The sequence below is a fragment of the Syngnathus scovelli genome, chromosome 16, assembly GCF_024217435.2.
Source record: "Syngnathus scovelli strain Florida chromosome 16, RoL_Ssco_1.2, whole genome shotgun sequence".
NCBI lineage: Eukaryota > Metazoa > Chordata > Actinopteri > Syngnathiformes > Syngnathidae > Syngnathus > Syngnathus scovelli.
The window spans coordinates 1952056-1971814 of record NC_090862.1 but is presented as its reverse complement, the minus strand read 5'-3'; the positions used below and the strand labels follow the sequence as shown (position 1 = coordinate 1971814).

The 19759-nt window shown below is 43.0% G+C and overlaps 1 protein-coding gene across 6 annotated transcripts; it reads right to left on the bottom strand.

Annotated features, from left to right (window-relative positions):
* Positions 1-122: 122 nt before the first annotated feature.
* On the bottom strand, positions 123-19269 carry tanc2a (tetratricopeptide repeat, ankyrin repeat and coiled-coil containing 2a). Of its 6 annotated transcripts, XM_049743848.2 has the most exons (29): positions 18955-19269; positions 18701-18819; positions 14940-15017; positions 14238-14345; positions 10426-10565; positions 10150-10312; positions 9751-10053; positions 8967-9092; positions 8629-8895; positions 7802-7932; positions 7037-7268; positions 6786-6958; positions 6631-6711; positions 6368-6568; positions 6165-6299; positions 5874-6070; positions 5676-5784; positions 5455-5577; positions 5212-5349; positions 5045-5143; positions 4767-4958; positions 4541-4634; positions 4139-4477; positions 3806-3981; positions 3590-3722; positions 3412-3503; positions 3186-3320; positions 2997-3097; positions 123-2921 (listed from the first exon to the last, which is right to left on the bottom strand). In XM_049743848.2, the coding sequence occupies exons 3-29, from the start codon at positions 14995-14997 to the stop codon at positions 1352-1354; spliced, it is 5616 nt and encodes a 1871-aa protein (XP_049599805.1). In that variant the 5' UTR covers positions 14998-15017; positions 18701-18819; positions 18955-19269; the 3' UTR covers positions 123-1351. The 6 variants fall into 6 exon arrangements, with proteins under 6 accessions (XP_049599805.1, XP_068509431.1, XP_049599806.1 ...); XM_068653330.1 differs by having other exon boundaries at positions 18701-19269; XM_049743849.1 differs by lacking the exons at positions 18701-18819; positions 18955-19269 and adding an exon at positions 18551-18569.
* Between the last annotated feature and the right edge of the window lie 490 nt (positions 19270-19759).

The window sequence follows — 19759 nt, the reverse complement described above, 5'->3', positions numbered from 1 at the left end:
ATCAGGTGCCTGATCAGGTGACCAAAAGCTTTGCCAAAATAAAGGTCCATGGCCAAAATTAAACCAACGTTCATCTTAACATGCACTTCCTGCAACACAGTCTACAAAATAAAACACTACAGTGAGTTGTCAATGACATTTAATGACAGCTTTTAATACAGCCAATGGAGTTGGCTATTTTAAAATCCCAAGTGCTCCGAATCACGGCTGCTAAACATGTCAGTATTGAGAACTGTACCGTGAAAGCGAGGTCAGAAGTCTCGTTTATCAGCAACATAGAAAAAGAACAAACATTCATGTTCACCAAATGCACACATTTGAAAGCAGAAAACTCAAAACAAGTCGGGCCTGTGACCCTGCGCAGGCCAAGCAGCATCGAGAATGAATACAAGAATCTCACTTGATGGCTACTTGTGCTAAAGGTTTATCAAATGTGTACTCTTTGGCCTCGGAAGTGGGCCAAACGCTTGGCTACAACCGCTAACTATGAAACACGAGTCAAATGAACGTAGCCAGTGGGACAATCCGTTTAGATGTCTGCATGTTTCCATGGCGATAACGATAAGTAACGAACGTAAGGGCTGAAGTGAAAAGAAAATATACTTTCAGAAAAACCGTACTATGGTGACTGTTTTTTTTTTTTTTTTTGTCTTTTCAGTGCAGCCCTAACACACATGTAACAATTGACATCCACGTGGTGAGAAATTTTGAAAACAAACCGAAGAGACATTTCTTTTGCAGGATGCTCAAAATTAAAAAAAAAATTATATACATCTTTCTTCATCCCCCTTTTTCAAAAGGACAACTAAATGTACACTTTTCAAGACAAACAACTTGGAGAACAATAAAAAAAACGATAAATAGCATTGTTTTCCTTTGCACAGCGAGTCAGAGCCATGTGATGTCACTCAAAGTGTGTTTTGGAACTGACTCACTCTGACCGCTCGTATGGCAGGCTAACATTTGCTTGGTGTTTTGACTAGTACTTGTTATACTAGTTTATGGACAATTCAGTGTGCTAGTACGGCTTGCTGCACTACCCTGTAGCTTTTTTTTTTAAAAATCCAAATTTCCAGGTAGGAGCGGGTTAAGAGCTTGAGCAGCTCTCTGGTAAAGGCGTCAAGATGCTACGGCGTCACGAAAAAGTCACGAAGGAGGAAATAAGTCGACCTCAGACCTTCCTGGTCCTCATTGTGCCACCAACGATGAACTATCAGGCAGAGATGTTGGAATTTGCAGTCCTCAAGTATCAGCGATGAAGCCCCATGGATACCATTGAAGGCTTCTCATCTCAGTCTCCTCTTATGTTGGGCTCCACGTTGTACAAATATGTTCATCTTCTTAGTCTTCTCTATACATTAGACTCCACAAAGGGTCTTTTGGCTTTGACGGGAGAGGTGGGACATGTCTTTTTATTGACCGGCAGTGTTCGTACGAGCTTCATGTCGATATAAGGCAGCTTCTGAGCGGCAACCAGAGGAGCGCTGGCTGGCAACACGTCGTAGTAGGGCAGCTGCTTGTCGTAGTGGCCGTTGTTGTTGCTGCGGTTGTGATAGGCGATGGAGAAGGCTTGCTGCGATTGGACCAGATCGTCGGCTTGTTTGCCGGGCGATGTGACGATGGTGTCCACCGAAGACACGGCCCACGATCGAGAGGGGCTGAGGCTGGATGAGGAAGCGGGCGGAGCCTGTTGCTGATACTGTTGGAGCACTCTTACAGTTTTGTCATTAAGACCCATGTAAGGCGTGTTCCTCGACGAACGACCCGCCTCTCCGGGATAAGTCCCGCCTCCGACGACACACTCTGCCTGGGGAGAGGAGTTGAGTGCCAGATCATCCACGTGAGCGATGGGTTGTTCTTTAAAAGGTAAGTCCACGTGCTGCGTGGAAGCCGAGGTCCTGAAAGTCGGGCCTCGGATGGCCTGCTGGCCGCCAGACAGGCTGCCGCTGCTCGTGGAGAAGCATACGTTGACAGGTCGGTGGGGAAGAGCGGGAGAGGTCGATTGAACGCCGATCGGGTGGCGTAGGTAGTGATGATCATCAGGTGGAGCTTTTGCCATTTCAGTGACTTCCATGGGGTAATAAGCGGCTTTGGATTGGTTGCGGCTGTACTGACGGGGCTGGCCAAAGCGAGTCATTCCCCCCCCGTAGGCGGGTGTCGCTTTTGACTGGTAAACCGGGTCAACATCTGGGCTCTCTTGAAGGTACAAAGCTCCGCAAGCCACGCCCGCCTGCTGTTTCATCTCAAAGGGGTTTGGGCAAAGACCGTCCCCGAGTTCAGCAAGTTCTTTAGGCAGTTGGGCAAACTGGGAGTAGGTAGAACTACCCAAGACCACGCTAGAGTGAACCGAGGACCCGGCTTGACCCGTTCTGACCACTTGGACTTTAGCTGGTTGGAGCCACTGGTTTTGAGTAGGGAAAGATCTCAGTTGGTGGTGATGCTGCTGCAGTGCCTGGTTCTGGTCTGCGTGGTGAGCGGAGAATAATTTGCGCTCTGACATGGGGCTGGTGGGCTGCAGATTTTGCCGCGGAGAAGTCGGAGGGCTGAAACATTGGTAGGAAGGTGCCGGGTGAGAGGGGGAGGAAGAGGGCGAATGGCTGGGACTCGACTTGGGCCGATGAGTCGGCGACAGGGAAGGTGGCAACTGCACCACTTGACGACCGTAGACATTATGAGCAGTAGAATCTCCTTTCCACCGATCTTCTTCATTCTCCTCATCCTTGGAAAACGCCTCATTGGCGTGAACGTGCAGGTATTCCGAATTTCTAAGCCCTGCGTCGTTTCCTTGCGGCATTGAGTCCAGTTGTTGAGCGTGTTGTCGACACTCTTCCTTGACCCGAGATAGCAGGCGTTGAATCTCCCTGTTGGAAGGACAGAGGCGGCTGGCTTCCAGAAGATCTTCTAGGGCTGCATGAAACTGCCTACATTTGGAGAAATACATCGAAATATACATCATATAAATGACATCTTGCCTTAAGGGGTTCGGGTTACCTCACCTGCGACTGCGTTTAGCACGTGCTCTGGCGTAAAAGGCCTCATAAGATTTGGCTTTTAGCTCCAAAGCCTTGGTAGCAAACTCCTCGGCAAGGGCAAAATCCTGCAAGTGGAAATTCCCGTTTGAGATGGACGAGGCATTTCAAGAGAAGCGCTTCAGCGTGTGTTTATGCCAGGACGGTGCTACTCACATTCATCTTGCGCCGACAACGGGACAGGTTGAGGAGCACGCACACTCTCAGCTGTTTAAACGTCTTTAACTCGTCCGCTGGAAACTTCTGGAGCGCAGACTGATAGGAATGTGCGGCTTCTCTCACGTTACCTTGCTATACACACACACACATCAAAACATGCGATAAATTAGTTTTCCCTTCTATTTACACTGCACAGTTCCATTGAATTAAGTTGGTGTCTTACCTTATACAGTTTGTCGCCCTCTTGGACTAATTTACTGATGAGGACCATTAGAATGTCTGGTTTGGATGTTGCCATGGCCCAGGTTGCTGGTCCTTCACACACAAACAAGTCAAACCTCAAATAATGGAAACTTGACTTCTTTTTTCTTAACAAATTGATTTTTGAAAAGATGACGTACCTATTTTGGCTCCTTTTTTGAGCAAAGCAATGACGGCTGAGGTGTTCCTGCATCCGACCGCTCGGTCCAGCGGTCGCATCCCGCTGGAGTCGACGTGTTCCACCGATGCGCCGTGATCGACCAGATGCTTCACCTGCCGCAAAGCAGAAGCCAAACTTGACTCTGCTGTGTCATTCTAAACATTTCGAAAGATGGCATCTATTTGTATTTACGGACCACTTCGGGATCACCGCGGAACGCAGCCAGATCCAACGGTGTCCGGCCGCTGCGGTCACTATGCGTTGTGGCGGCACCTCTCGCCACCAACTCTCTGACCAATGGGAGCTGGCCTTTCAGACACGCCCAGCTCAGCGCGGTTAAACCTTCCCTGTCTGCCTGATCCAGAGACGCACCTGAGAAAGAATCCAAATAAATGGGAGTGGGTAAAATCAAAATAAAATTAAAAAATATTTTTTGGACCAGTGCAAGTTCATTTTGTAACTGAATGACTGTTCTGCACCAAATTTAAAATGCATATTGTTATTTTTTATTCTCTGAGCTTTTCCTTACCGTGATCCAACAGCAATTTGGCGGTGGTCATGTGACCTTCCGAGGCCGCTGTCATCAAAGCCGTGCGGCCCTGTTGGTCCACCATATTAACCTGCGCCCCGTGATTCAATAGCAACTCAACAACCTGACAAAAGAGGGGAGACAGATTAAGAAGAAGAAAACATAAATAATGACTTTGTTTTTGTGTGTGTTGCGTTGCTTCTACCTGCCAATGTCCCCGCCTGACCGCACAGAAGAGCGGTACGACACTTCGCCTGCTGCCTTGCTCCAGAGCGGCACCTTGACCCAACAACAGCTTGCAGACTGGCAACCTGCCACCTCCTGCTGCTGCTGTCAGGGCTATGGAGATAAAATAGCAATTTCGGTATGTTTAAAAAGTTATAACAGAAACCAATATTGTACCTGTCTCTCCCCACAGACTGTCAGGTGTGTTGATGCCAGGTCTCTCCTCCTCTTCATGATCTTCCTCTGATGGATCCAGGAGATACGACACAATCTACACACAACATACACAATCTTTTAATTTATCTGCCATTGTTTTGGGTGAAATTTAACATATCAAAAGTACTCGTGGTATCGGTGCTTGATGTCAAGTATGGAAACCGGATAAACATCTGTATGCATGTACCTCTGCGTGGCCCATGCTGGCAGCTGCAGTCAGAGCTTGCTGCAGCGCCTGGCTCCTGCTCACCCCCCTCTGGCCACAGCAGGAGGTGCAGCTCCATTCGGCGTGCTTCAGAAGGAAACGTAGCACGTGGAGGTGACCCCGCTGAGCTGCATGCACGGCAACACAGCGACCTGAGCTGTCGACGTGGCCAACCTGAGCATAAGCAAAGGCACAATTTGACCATTTTTGCACCCCAAAAAATCATAACCTGTGCTTTTGTTAATCGTGATGCTGCATACCTTGGCTTTATGCTGACTCAGCAAGGTGATAACATCCAGATGTCCAGCAGAAGCAGCAAATCCTAATGCGGTCAAGCCATCTTGTGATTGAATATCAACCTATACAAAATGTTAAATACATTAGCTTTAACACAATAAAAAAAAATCTGTATTTCCATTTTTAATACCTGAGCTCCATGATCAAGTAAAAGAGCTACGGCGTCCCCATGGCCCAAATGAGCGTGGACACAAAGCAGGGGGGCATTATTGAGGACACCGCTCCGATAATCCACATCAGCCCCGCTCATCATCAGTAATCTGCTCACCTGGATAAGAAAGGAAGCTAAGTTCAAGTCAAGTAAAAGACACCTCACAATTTCGGAGACCTCTAAACGCAATGATAATTAAATGTACACTCTGCTGTGTATTACCTTGATGTTGGGCGTATAAAGATTTCGCAGTGATGCGAGAGCATGGTTCAAGTTCTCGCTACTGTAAGACATCCACAGGCCCTGCAGAATTGAGGAGGAAATCCCAAGCTTCTTGCTTAAGCCCTGTTACATGACAGAAAGCGGCAAAGGTAAAAAAAAAAAATATGGATCACAGCAGGACGAGGACATGCCGAATCAATTCATGACTAAAAAAAGCTTGCCTTGTAAATGTGAGCCTTTAAGATGTGATGTCCCAGCTCAAGTATCTGCTGTGGGTTCAGCTTCCCTCGTTGTCTGCAGAGCCAGAAAGCCAGCAGTGTATGACCGCTCCTGCAGGAAATAATATCATCTTTTTAGTCCCACAGATTTCACGTGCAGCACTCAGGAGATGTTGCAATCTCCTCTGCTTCTCCAAATACCTGGGGTCACAGAGGAACCTGTTGTCCTGCCCTTCATCCCTCCACACTAGCCATTCCCTGAACGAGGTGTGGTTTAGCATCCGACTACCATCGGAGCGCTGCAGGAGGAAAGGCAAGAGCTGCTCCAGATGTTGCTTGAACTCCGCCCATTGCATCGCTCCACCGGTCAGAGCGCCAGCATTGATCACCTCGAAAAGCTTGAATAGGAAAGCGGGTCAAATGTAAAAAAAAAAAAAATTAAATTAAAAGAATATTGACCAAAATGAGATTGCATTGATTGATTGTGTGTACCTGTTGGTCAGTCAACGGGTGCAGCGTTGCCACGGTAACATTGAGAAGTGGTATGACTCGCAGGAAAGATGACTGTGTAGGAAACCGCATGTTTAGTTGCAACAGATACACTTCTGCAAGGTTGACTGGAACCACCTAGAGAAGCAAAGAAGCACAAGGGGGTTATTTTTGATCGTCTTTAAACTCCTTTCCATCTTGCATACCTTAAAGCTGGAACTCTTAAGGACCAGGTATCCTCCCTCTATCAAGTCCAGGGTCAGCTTCAGGTAGAGGTATGAGCCTTTGCTTAGGAACTTTAGATGGCTTACTAGTTTGCTTAGCGCCATGTTGTCGAGGCGACCGTTGCTTAGCGACACATTGCTCTGAATGTCGGGGCTGCTGTTGATACGTTGCATCAGGTAACCCTAAAAGAAGATCATTGGTTGAGTGTACCAGGATAGAAGATCCCAAGTCATTTGTGTGCTACCTGCAGGTCTTGATCTATGGCAATGTTTTCTTCCATCCTGTCTAAAGAGATGCCGTGAAAAGGTAAAGACCGAGCGATGTCCTGATGGACGACAAGAAAGTTAAGGGAATGAATTTGATGAGGTTCACATCCTGTGGCGAGATGAAATGAAATACCTGTTGATTGGTCCTGACAGTAGCAATGATCTTTAACCATGAAGGAAATTTGTGAATGTTCCGAGACAAAAAGGAGGTCAGTGTGTCGCCGTAGTCTGGCCGATGGAACTCTGCCTCATTTAGCCCATCAATCAGTAGAATGAGCCCCGCCCCCTCCATGTGCAACTTCCTCTCTGGAGAAAAACAAAGCAGAACCACATCATTAATTTGCGGCTATTTTTAAAAAAAAAACATGCTTTTTTTTTTTTTACCTTTGTAAAGACTCTCCAAAGGCTCGAGAATTCCTTTCTGGAGGGCCGAGCTCGGGTCTTGGATGCAGGATCGCAGACTGAGCGAGGTCTGAAGTTGAGGCGAGCGATGCAGAAGCTCTCGATACGCTGACAGCTGAGGAGCTTCGGTTAACATGGCTGCCATGTTGTGGACGAACTCGGGTACCAAGCACGTGTGGCAGTTATCAGCTTGACAGAAATGATAAGAAACCACCTGCAAAGACACACAGGGATAACATTGAACCTACGGAAATCAAAAGTCAGTTGTTATTTAATTCATCTAGCAGAGGTGTTGGTTAAGTTTGTACTTATGGGTGTTATTTTTATTTTTTTTGTGCAAATGGGTTATACATCTGACAGCCATTCTGTTATTGCTTGGCAGTAGCTATGTATCATTTCCCTTTTGGCTGTCAGCGGCAACCCAACAGGTCATAAATCGCAGCCCTCAATGTTATTAAATGGCTTTCGGGCCACATGTCAGATAAATGTTTCAGGAGTGTGATGCTATAAAAAGGAAGTCTTGACTGGAACGTCATGCTTGACAGCTTCTTTGATTTGAAGCGTCTGTGGTCTCAAAGGTAGTTAGGAAGTCATGGCTGGAAAATGGCCATAACAGAGCGGAGAGGTTGTATAATGACATTTCTGTAACTGTTGCGGTTCAAATTGTTTGCTCAGCAATTATTATACACGATCAGATTTATTTTTTTGGCACAATGGATGCAAACATCTTAAAATCAAGGTTACGACCTGTCCTGCGAGCCTCAGGAGCGCCTCCTGCTGTTTCCTCTTGATCTCTGGAGTCCCTGGACAGCTCTCCCCTCCTCCTCCTTCTCCTGCTCCTCCTCTTCCCAATGAATCATGGGGGAAAGATTCTGCGTCTGGAATAGAAGGAGACTTTATGTCAAGAACACATGCGAAAACATCTCCCCAACTATGACTGCTACTTAACAATAAGGATATCTCTCTCGCTCACGACTTTAGTGTTTTATTTTCCACTATATCATCAGACCATTTGGTTTGGCATGTAGTAGTTGTTGGTTACAGAGTTGGCCGATTCCGTTCCTTCTGCATGATGACTCAGCTGTCTGGAATATGAGGTTGTCTTTGCGGGCGGAATAACACATTGGGGGTCTTTAGTCTAAAAAATCCATGCCAAGCCGCTTTTGGTCGAAATTGTCTCCAGCAGATAGTCTGTGCATTTTATAGTCCAATTTTTTTATTAGACCAGCAGAATGTAAAGTCTTTTATTTTTTTTGTTGAATGTACTCAATCTGAAACCATCCAGATGTATTTTTAAGTATTATTATTATTTTATTTATTTATTATATTTTTTTATCTGGCTCCAGATAATTTTATTTTGTGCAACTACCTAAGGAAATAAATTAGACACAGCATTTTTTTCTGTGTATATCCAGCATCGTGCCTTCCTTACTATGCAAGGGCCTCACTTTTTAAGTTTAAATATTTAACAACTAAAATTTTTTTCTTAACACTCATGTCAGAGAATATATAGTGTTTGATTTTGGAAATTCCACTGCATTTAATTTTAACGGCCATTCTCTGCTTGTACTCACATTTGGGCAGCGTCTGGTTGCCAGCAGATGTTGGCCACATCCGGTTCCCATGACAACTGAGTGCCACCAGTCGGGTAACGATGGCCGTCTTGCCAAAACCCATATTTCCGACAATCACCACCCCTCGATTGATTAAAGGGTCCTCGCTGGAGAGACAGGTGTCCATTTCCTGGAAGAGCCATTCCCTTCCAATGAACCTCGTCCCAGACAACAATCCGGGAATTTCAAAATGGAGTGGCTTCAGGTTAAGATAAGGAGTCAACTGAACTGCAAAGAAGGAAAGAAAACATTTTGGACTTGTTGTAAAATTCTCCAAATGTATTTTACTGTATCTTTACCTCGCTTTTCCTGTTGGCTTCGACTTCCAGAATTTTGTCTGGGCATTCTGAGGGATGCCCTGGAAGGAGTCAGCCTTGTCTGTTCATCAAGGTAGGTTAGATCTTCAAGTTGAGCAGAACTAGTGGCTGAACCAAAAAAAAAAAGACACGCTTAGTTTAACAGAGCTCAACTAACAGAGTCAGGATACTTGTCATTGCAGAAGGAAAAATATTATGCAGCCATAATTCTACACGGCATTAAATGTACAGAATCATTGAAAGAAAATGTCTTCCCAAAATGCTGTAAAGATTTAGTTGCGTTGTATACAAAAAGAGAACTCACCAAATGTGTGAGAACAGTCAATCGAGTCACAACCAACACCACAGAGAACGTTAGCGCTTACTCTGTTTCATATCCTGTGCGTGTGTGTGTGTGTTGTGAGACGTCATACATGTTACTTACTTCCTTCCTTTCCAATGTGCTCTTCTCGAGCGTTCATAACTCAGTGACCACGAAGAAAGGGGAAGGGAAGATAAGATAAAAAAAAAAAAACCTTTATACTTTTAAATTCAAATGCAGGTATGAGTGCTCCAGTTACTTTTTGCACATCAACGTTTTTATTTTTAAAATGTTTGAGGGAAATGACTCATTTAATCGTGGCGTGAAATCTGTGCAAGCTCTACAACTTTCCTGTGTGGTGAGTTCACAAAAACTAGAGGAGAGAAAGATTTCCTTCCTAACAGGAAGAGCGGTGGGGGACTGAGACACACAAGAACACACGCATACATACGCCATTCATCTTACCAGCAACCGAATTGGGGCGAGGCATAAGGTAGAGCGGGATGGAGTGGGTGGATCCGGACAAGCGGTTGGAGTCTTGTCCCCAATCTGGGTGGAGTTTATTAAGGCTGTATGTGGAAGCCATGTTGTCCTCGGCCCCATAGAGTAAGTCGTCGTTGGAGCTTCCTGTAGCCATCATACAGGAAGAGGAAGTCGATGCCATCACTGGCCTCCAGAGTTTGAGACTGTTGCCTTGGTAACCACCACTGGGGTTCTTGGCGTCATCACGCTCTGGTGCTGATTCAGCGGAATAGCTGGTCAATGTAGCTGAAAGATGTTTTTGTCTATAATTAATCAGTTCTTGTGCTGAACTACAATCAATCAATCAATCATCTTAAAATCAATTGACAATGTCATCCATACCTATGATGCCGCTATCTCTGCTCTCAAGTGTAGACGTGGGGGAGGTGACAGAGGCAAGGATGGGTGGTTTGTTGTTGTTGTTGCCCTCCACTCCAGCAGGGGGCTGTAGTGTGCATGTAGGGGATGTGTTGCTGCTGTCCAAACTGGAGGAAGGCGAAATCCTCTGTGAGAGAGGAAATTAATAAATATGTTATTTGTGTGAAGCTGTAAGTGAATCATGAGTGACTCCGTTCATTTCAACTTCTTTGGGAATCACATTTACTGACGTGCAATTACCTGTCCATCCACTTGGGCATGGTGAGGTGACCCAGGTTCTTCATTAATGATCTTTTCTCCCAATAAAAAGCCCAGTCGGGTCATCAGGGCATCAGCCGCCTCATCGACTGAGGGAGGTGGTCCCAAATCCTCCTCTTCGCCTGCATATCCCGAGAGAGGGAAAAAAAAAAAAGATTTCGCTGATATAAATGTCAAACAGAGATGCTAATGAGATCCCGGATGAGCACAATTAAAGGAAAAGCTGTTCCGCATTATCAAGCAAGCATAATGGGTAGAAAGAAGAATCTTTCTGCTAATGAAAAATAGATGTTCATCCAGTGCTCTGAAAATATTCCAAGAAAAATCATTGTACTGTTAAATAATATGACTTTGAGTCAAAACTATTACAGTCAGTCCCTTTGTTAGTTTTCACTTCCAGTCTATACGAGTTTTATTTTTCTCAAGACACCAAGCCTTGAACAAGTTTAGTTCAAGATTTGTTTTAACTATTTTGGCTCTTCCTGGGAAGTATCCATCTGTTTTCACTGCAATATCACCACTTTCCAACCGCATGAACTGAAAATTAAAGGGACTGTGAACTTGACACCAATTAAAGTGCAACTGCATACGTTAAACGTTGTACTCCGTAAACGGCTTCCGTGTTGAATTCTTGTAATATTTTATTTAGAAACTCCATCTTGCATGACTTTCATTTGTGCATTTCAACCTCATAAAATACAATTTTTATCATCTAAACCACACATGACTAAATGAAAACATTTCTGGCACTTGGTAAGGCTTCATCATTCTGTTCCACACAACACAAACGCACATTCTTCCGTGTGTGTGCGTGCGTACGTGCGTTTTGGAAAACCACAGCATGAAAAATCATACTGCCTCTAAAGAGTCTATAATTACGGCTATAAATTGATGACTGGTGGACTAAATAATAGAAACGCATTGTGCGTACGACCACAGAGTCATGTGTGGTCAGTCAATGACAGAGTGTGAGAGTCGCCGGGCAAAAATAAAATGGAAAGACACAAGCGCTAGTCTTTCCATTTCTGAGTTGCTAAACCTTTTGAGTTCTTGCAATTATTCCCTTTCTTTACCTTCTTGTATCCTTTTCACTTTCAGTCCACTTGCCTTTTGCTGCTTTTCATATTTATTGGGCATTTTGTAAAGTCTGTAACTTCGAGTTAAAGTTGGGATTTGTAAAGCCTGTCTAAAAATATCCTAAATGTTAGGCTACTTTCTAAAACCAAGAAAATCAAAACCCCAAAACCACTTCACAGAAGTAAAGCTGGAATCAAAAACATCAAAGTTGGGGAAAGAATGCGCATCATTTTCGACATGACATCTTATTGCTCTTTGTGACAGCTTTGCTTTGATTGACAGAATTAACTTTTTAAAAATATGACCTTTTCAGATTTTTTTGGTGGGGTAATTAACTTATTTTTACTTATTTTTTTATTTTCTTACATATTTGTTTTTAGCATAAGTACCCAAATTCAACTTCACTCTCACCTTCCTCAGATGCTCTCCCTCTCCTGTTTCTCCTTTCTCCATTGACGGGCGGATCGACCCAATCCCGACACAGATCTGAGTTTTCCTCGTGAGTCAGACAGCAGCATACGTAAAACAGCAAGCTTCGCAGAAGGGACGACGACGCATTGCCCAAGGTGCCGACCGGCCCGCAACGGCAGTTCTCGGCGAACCTCCACGGGTGATCCACGGAGGCCCGCTCATGCCTACACCACACGGTCCTGGAACGGGCGCACGCTTTCAAAATAGCCGCCGTGCAGTCCATAACTAGCTACGATCCAGGTTGTAATTGGTTCAGAGTGTTTCCATGTGGAAGGCGGCGGCGTCACTACATCAAAAGGACTCGCTTGCCCCAGAAAAGCCTTTGACTAAGGAAAAAGCTCTTTCGACACCTTTCGGCTGTGATCATTTCACTAAAAAGAAAAAAGAATCATCACCACCACAGAGCTTCTGAGCTCCACCTTCTTCAGAGAACACAAAGAAAAGACAGACGGTGGGAATGAGAAGATAAGCCAACGAGGCTCTCCTGGAATAGAAGAAAGCACTCAAGATACTCTAGCTTAAACTCCACAGAGGCATCATAAAAAGAGAAGAGTACAAGACGAAAAGAGAGTTAATGGTCAGGTAATCGAACGTCCACGCACTCATGGAGAGCTTTTAAGGCTGACCGCAACTCAGAACAGACCAAGGGGGGGTGTTCCACTGCTCCTTTTCGTCTTCAAAAGTACAAACCATTTTCATTCACAGGGAGATCCGCTCCAGATCAAGTTTGCATGGAGAAGCAAAAACAAAAATGTCTGCAAGTCCACCAGATTTTTTTCTTTTCCACGGCAGAGCCTCCATATCTGGTCTGAAAGACGATCTCTCTCTCGCTCTCTCTCTCGTCTGACTGCGGCGCAAATCACACACTCCCCTCCTCCAACCAAAACACACACTCTTGCACACCAAGGAGAAAGAGAGCGCCAGTAGCTCAACACAGCAATTTTCTTCCAGAAAAAAGTTTTTTTTTCTCTTTTAGAAGGCTGAAAAACTAGGGGCAAGGGTGAATCTTTACTGATAGAGAACATCTGATCACAAGCAGTTGATATGACCTACAAAAATGCATCTGGGTAAAAAAATAAAAAGTACTTGTTGACTATATTTGATTGAAATTCCTTATTTTCTAGATCTTTCAGGATAATATTACTGCCTGACCCAAAAATGTAGGTCACAGAGCCTTATTTTTAATAGCTACAAAATAAAATGTCATCTATTTGAAGAAATAAAAGTCACACTGACGGAAATCCAATCCAATTGTATCGCCCTTTCATTTATGCATCTCCGGAGACTCCGGTGATTTCTGCAAAATGGGGAAACATTTTTTACTCCCACATAAAGGCTTTAACACAACCAGATTTTTTTTTTGGTGGTCTTTCAGTTATCCAAAATCTGTAGGCGATAAGTGACGTTTACACTCACGAGTTTGTTTCCTCCCATTCCTTTCTGAACGTAGTTGATTGTCATCCACTACACAAACATTGGATTTCTGGATTTTCGCACTATATTACGAATCTTTTTTTTAACTGTGTGTAAAAGAATGCAGGCCAACAACAGCAGCCAGAAAAGTGACAGCGATACAAAGCACTAGAATGTGCTAAGTGGACACCTCTTTTTTGGAAAATTCCAATTTCACACTTCGAATCAATTGTTAGTTTTTTTTGTTGCTATGTGACTAAAGAGGAATGAAGACAGTTTTTTCTGACGTTCCTGTTTTTCCTGCACATGGGAGTGTTTAGTGGAAGTGTGTCAAATCAACCCAACGGAGGAGGAAGGGGAGCACAAGCAGGAGAGGATGACAAGGGGTGGCTTACATTTCTGTGTTTTATCTCTCGCTGAGGAAAACGAGGAGGGTTCAAAGTTCAAACCACCCCTTTTTTTTGTTTTTTTACCAGACACAATATGACACACAGCTTTATCTGAGTCAAAATAGGAAAGGGGAGGGTGCTCTGGAAAAGTTCAACCTCATCTAAAGGCAGCTGTACTTGGTGTTTCGGGTCTGTCAAGATCATAAACCCGACTTGTGTCCCAGTAGCAGACCACGGATCAGCCCTCTTAATCCAAAACCAGCGAGTGGCCTTTGTCTGCGGCTACGCTAGCGGATTTAATTTTTTTGCTGTCCCTATGATGCCCAAGCGACTCAGAATTGTTTTTTTTTCTAAAGAATTCTTCAACAAAAAACTGATTTGACATTTAATCACAAAGTATGAAGATGTGAATGTTTTGGACTGCTTGACAAAAAAAAGACTTACCAGTTGTTCTTTTGGCCTGACGAATGTTAAGAGGAGAGGAAGGAAGGGAGCGAGTAGATCCTTCTGTCAGTCTCGTGTCTGAGCTTGTGGACTCAATACTGCCACCACCTGTCAGGAGAAAATATTCAAATACATCGCCTTGGAATGTAAAACTATTTGAATGAAAGATTTTTTTACTTTATGTACCGTCATTCTTAGTTCATGGTTGGGTTTACATTTACAGATTGCTTATGTTGTGTAAACTGGAAGTGTTTTTGTGATATTTAAAGATTGTTTTTAGCTTCATGTATGCTAACCATCTACGGTATCATTATTTATTACAAGTAAATCCATAGCGGCCGCTCCCTTGTGGCCCTTTTACGATTAAGAACCCCAAATTAGAATAGAAAATAGCTATTTATTTGAAGAAATATATTTTTTATATTTATAAATGTTATGTATCTACAGTACGAGCAGTATCGGTACGCGGTATCGGTACGCGGTATCGGTACCGGTGACCTCAGTACTCAATAACATTCCAATTTTTTTTCACTGATTGGTGAGGGGAATCCCATCGTTTGAACTGTCAATTATCTACATAGAATATGGTCCTTGGCTTGACAACAAAGCTTCACATTCTATCATTTGACCTTCTGGTAAAAAGCACAGCACAATCCGAGATCTGTTTCACAAGACTCATAATGACACATGGGTGATACTGACCACCGTTGTTCTTGCGGCTTTTGCTTCCCAGCAACATCTTCAGACTGTTTCGGAACATGATTGCTCACGATGTACTTCCTGTCAAGAAAATACGATGATGCATAAATGCAGATACAAGAAAAAGGTTATGCAATATATTAAAGATGATAGGTTAAAAGGGTTGAACTTTACCAGGGCTGATGCAACCAGTAAAGCAGACTAAGTTGAAGATAATAGTTGTTTAAGGTTTTGTAAACACAATGATGTTGTTGGGTCAACAGGGTTTTAGGGGCTCCATCTCATATTTTTGACCCATCTGCTTATTCATTCTTTTTGTTGAAGCTAAAATCTCCATCTGCTGCAGCTCAAAAGTTCTCTTCCAGTGCTTTACGGGCCCCTTGTATTTTTTTCGGGGGGACTTTCATTAATATACAGTCTCGAATGCACAGCCTGTCACAGTCCCATCTGGGCTGTAAATCGGGTCTGTTAATATACTTGGTGAGGATAAATGCAACCTGTAGCGTGGTGCATTCCAGGCTTAAATCCTATAAAACACCAGCACTCTCTGCGTGGCTCGTCGAGGAATAGACATAATCCTCATCTAAGAGCTGTCCCGCAAAATCCTAATTGCAGCGACTAGTTGTCGTCTTATTTCTTCGATATAATGTGCAGTAGCTCGCTTATCGTTGCGTGTGCGTAATGTGTGTCAGTGTGCTAATCCCCAATGACATGCAGGCATGAAAAGAAAGATAGGCTTGAGTCGAAAACGCAAAGCTGCATGACTCTGCTTAATAATAAAGGAACATATGAGAATATAAAGTGGTTGGAAAATACTATAATATTGAATCTGGATGAATGTGTCAGTTGTGCAACGTAATGATCAGATCTGATATACTTAAAAATATATACTTAAAAATATAAAAATGTATTAGTCTTTTTTTTTATTTCGTTATTTTGTTATTTTTTTACCAAGAGCCGGAACTTTTCTTCCATTGAGGACTTTTTTGAGCTACTGTCCAACGGTACAATAAAGCCTAGGCTTTTCTTGGCTTCCTACATCTGAACCACTGACATTCATCTTGAAAAAAAAAAAAAAAAAAATCAAACATCTCTACTCCCCTCTGGTCACGTCCTGTTACAGCTCTGCTAGTTAACGAGCGATGCGGGAAATACAGAAAGTGATTTCATGTCTTATCCCTGAGTCACTCGTGGCAGTCTGTGGCAAGTAAACATGACTCAGCGCTGGCATGGCATCAAGCTCATTCATGTGAATTGCACATGCACAAGCATACACACACTTGAACACACACCATCTGTCGTCAGTTACTGCTTTATATGACCTCCCATATTCTTGTTAGCAAGGGTGGACTCTGGCATATTGGCCTGACTCCCCCACCCAGTGTTTTGACTCTATATGCTAATGACGATGCAAAAAAAAAACTTGAATACATGCCCTGGTGTTTTTTTTTTCAGCTTTATGGTTGTTCTAAAGGCTTAATATCACTGGCTTGTTCTACAGTCTTGCATTGTTTAAATGTATAAAAAGGGTCCCCCTTTTGACAGCACAGATGGATGACCCAATTAGTGGCAAACAATGATTTAATGCTGCCATCTGACATCGGATGCAAATGTAATTAAATGCAAAAGTGCAAATAATTTCAACACCTATTAAAATGTATTTAATGTTTCAATCGTGCAAACGGTTGTATGTATTTCAGGAAAAAAGATGTGCTAAGAAATAAACATGCTAAATTATATAGTACATGAGCTGTATAAAACTACAAAACATGTCTTTTAATGCACAATCTATCTTCATTTGAGACATGCGGAAAATTGTTACAATGCTTCAGCATGGAGGAAATGAAATTAGCAACACCGCTGAGCCAAAGTCTGCTCAGCTGTGGGCTGTAATAAGAATATAATAAGAAGCCTTAGGCACTGAGGAGTGATTAAAGATAAGAAGTTGGCGTAGAAAATTGTTACGTGTAGTACTTGGCAAATTAACTCGTTTAAAAATTTGCATGGATGTGATTAAATCCCCCCAAAAAATTACACTGGTGTCTTTCCATACTAAAATTTCACAATACGATTCTCACTGAGATCCACCTTTATAAGACAAATAACATATAATATAATAGAACATCTATGGAGGAACCCACAGTTATTTGTGTTTTGACTTATTTTAAATATTTATTATTATTTTTATCTTCAAAAATTAGGACGTTTTGAATATTATTTATTTGAAATATAATGGCTGCCACAATGGGAACTATCTGACAACTGGACTGTTTCGGATTGTAAACATGTTGAAGGATGTATTTAAAAATGCACAGCACACACAAGCGTGTCATGGGACCTTAACCCTGACAAAACAGAAAGCTGTAAAGATCATCAAGGACGACAGTCAAGCAACCTGCACTCCACTCTCTCTTTCCATCTGGAAAACCATAGCGGAGCACTAAATCATACAGCGCCTATCGCTACTACATCTTGCTTCCAAATAATAAACAGACCTTTCTCCCAACACTGTTTTACTTTCATTAAATATCAAGACTAATAGAATACAAAACACATCAGACTCAAAAACTGAGGATGAAATGCGCAAAGAGAATAAATCTAAATAAAATCATCATGAAATTACAAAGGCCTTGCACTTCAAGAGCTCTACCTCGTCCCTTTAATTAGCACACGCGAGTAATCTAATTAACTAATGACTGCCGTGGTGGGAGGGATTTTAATCAGAGTCACATTAAACCCAGACTACAGACTACAAGGTTAGTCAGATTAGCGTGGGATTACATCCATCTGCACTGCCACTGTTTAGGAACAGAAATCAGTGAGGGGGGGGGGGGGGGGACATTTGCCAAAAAACATCTCATATTTGCCTTGAATTTACTTTACCCCCTGTTTCTTTGTTGCTTTAAAGTAATCTTGTTCTTTTGAAAATTAATTATATATTTTTTTAATAGCTCCTCCTCACCAGTCTTGCCTTCCACCTTTTGCCACCGCACTCAACCATGCAAACCTGATGTTTTATGACAACTTCAGTAGACCTCATTCAGCCAGGATGAAAGAAATTGTTATTTTTTTTTGACTTTTATTTATGGCTCTCAAATATACTCAACCAAAGAACTGTGTGGTAGAGTCCACTACGTTCTGGTATTTTTCATTTTCGGAATAGATGGGTAGAAAAATGGATGATGAAAGGAAGGTTGTGATGGATGTTGGATGAATGTATATGACGGACGGATGTGTAGACAAAGAACATAGACAAAAATACAAAGCCATAATTATGATATGAAGGCAGGGGGATGAGTTATGTTGTAATGTGACTGATAATCCCGTCATTTCTTCACAAAGGATTTGTTTCCTGTCAAAACAACTGGTAACCACCAGCTGCCTCCAATGGGAAAAGTTTCATCCTTTGTGTTCTTTTTCACAAATACACAATTAGCAACCACTTACAAACCATCCATTCAAACGTCTCTGACGATCCAACAAGAACATGATTATTTTCATTTGATGAACAGTGTCAACTGTATGACAAACAATACCAATTAATTCAACATTAACAATATGTATTCCTGTTTTTATATGCAGTCAAATCAAATATACAAAAGAATGTGACTTACAGTAACAAGCCTACCCAACGTGGTATTGTTAATTTAATGGCACCGTACTGGAAAAGGATGTGAGGCAATGCAATTCGCACGCACGCACGCGCACGCACGTACACACACATGCAATTATTTACAAAAAAAATAGGACAATAATGAACCTACCACGAGTGAGTCACTTGCGTAGTTGTCTTTAAGTGAGCGGAGGTCCAAATGGCGTCATTAATGGCAGATAATAGGTCGGTCACGGTCGGGGCGATATCAAGCCCTCGGTGTGTACTCTCCTGTAAATAAACCAGCAGAAGCACGCGTAGCCGTTGTACCGGAGCAAGACTCCCACGCCCCGGTCATGGCCGGCTATTTTCATGTCCTTGTCAGTAGTGGCGATAGTAGAAAGCCGAATGAATGTCTTTCCCTACCGGCAAAGGCTTGACGTCTGGGAAGCCTCTCTGGCACTCGTCGAGGAGAGGTTGATGAATTATTCATGAGAGGGGTGTGGCCAATACGCTCGGTGCGCGTGCGTGAGCGTACGTGAGCGCGCGGGAGCATATCGGCTCAATCCAACACAACAAATTCGGTGGCCTTAAGTGTGACAGCAGCTGTCAGGGGTCCCCCTTGTGGTCAAAGTAGAGTAGAACATAGTGATAGATTGGGTTAAGTAAACGGGGTTCTCGGTTTACGACGCTGGAGACGTAAAGTGAACGCACCGTAGTATATCGCCCAAACTCCACCAACGCAGCCGTAAAGTCATAATCAAAGTTAATATTTATCTGATAACAATTGTAGCTAGGCCATATATAAAAAACAAAAACAAACCACAACAGTAGGAGTAACCAATCTTATTGAATCCAAACTAAATGTGCATATTTCAGCAGAAAAGTAAACTGGGTCAAAAGCAACCATCAAATATTTGTTCAGGCTGACTAGTCAGTAATGTTAACGGAGATATGAAGAGGTTTGAAATGACGAGAGGAAAAGTCGTGGTACCAGTTTGCATTCATTTCAAAGCAAACAAGGTCTAGGTAGCTCAAGTAGATCCGTATTTATTTGACCCAAGTTTTTTCCCACACCTGTCACATTCCTCTCTTGCTTTTGTCCTGCTGTGCACTATTTATGCTTGGGAGTTTCCCTGCAGATTCTCATTGTATGCTGAGCTTCAATTCCACCATCTTGGGCTGTCATGTTTTTTCTGGGCTGCTGCTTTGAGCTACTGCATCATCAAAC

Coding starts and splice junctions, on each gene's coding strand:
- tanc2a (XM_049743846.2), bottom strand. CDS start 12,214: ATGGACTGCACGGCGGCTATTTTGAAAGCGTGCGCCCGTTCCAGGACC. Junction 5,785..5,873: donor AGGTTCCTCTGTGACCCCAG/GTATTTGGAGAA, acceptor TATTTCCTGCAG/GAGCGGTCATACACTGCTGG. Junction 4,478..4,540: donor CAGTCTGTGGGGAGAGACAG/GTACAATATTGG, acceptor TTATCTCCATAG/CCCTGACAGCAGCAGCAGGA.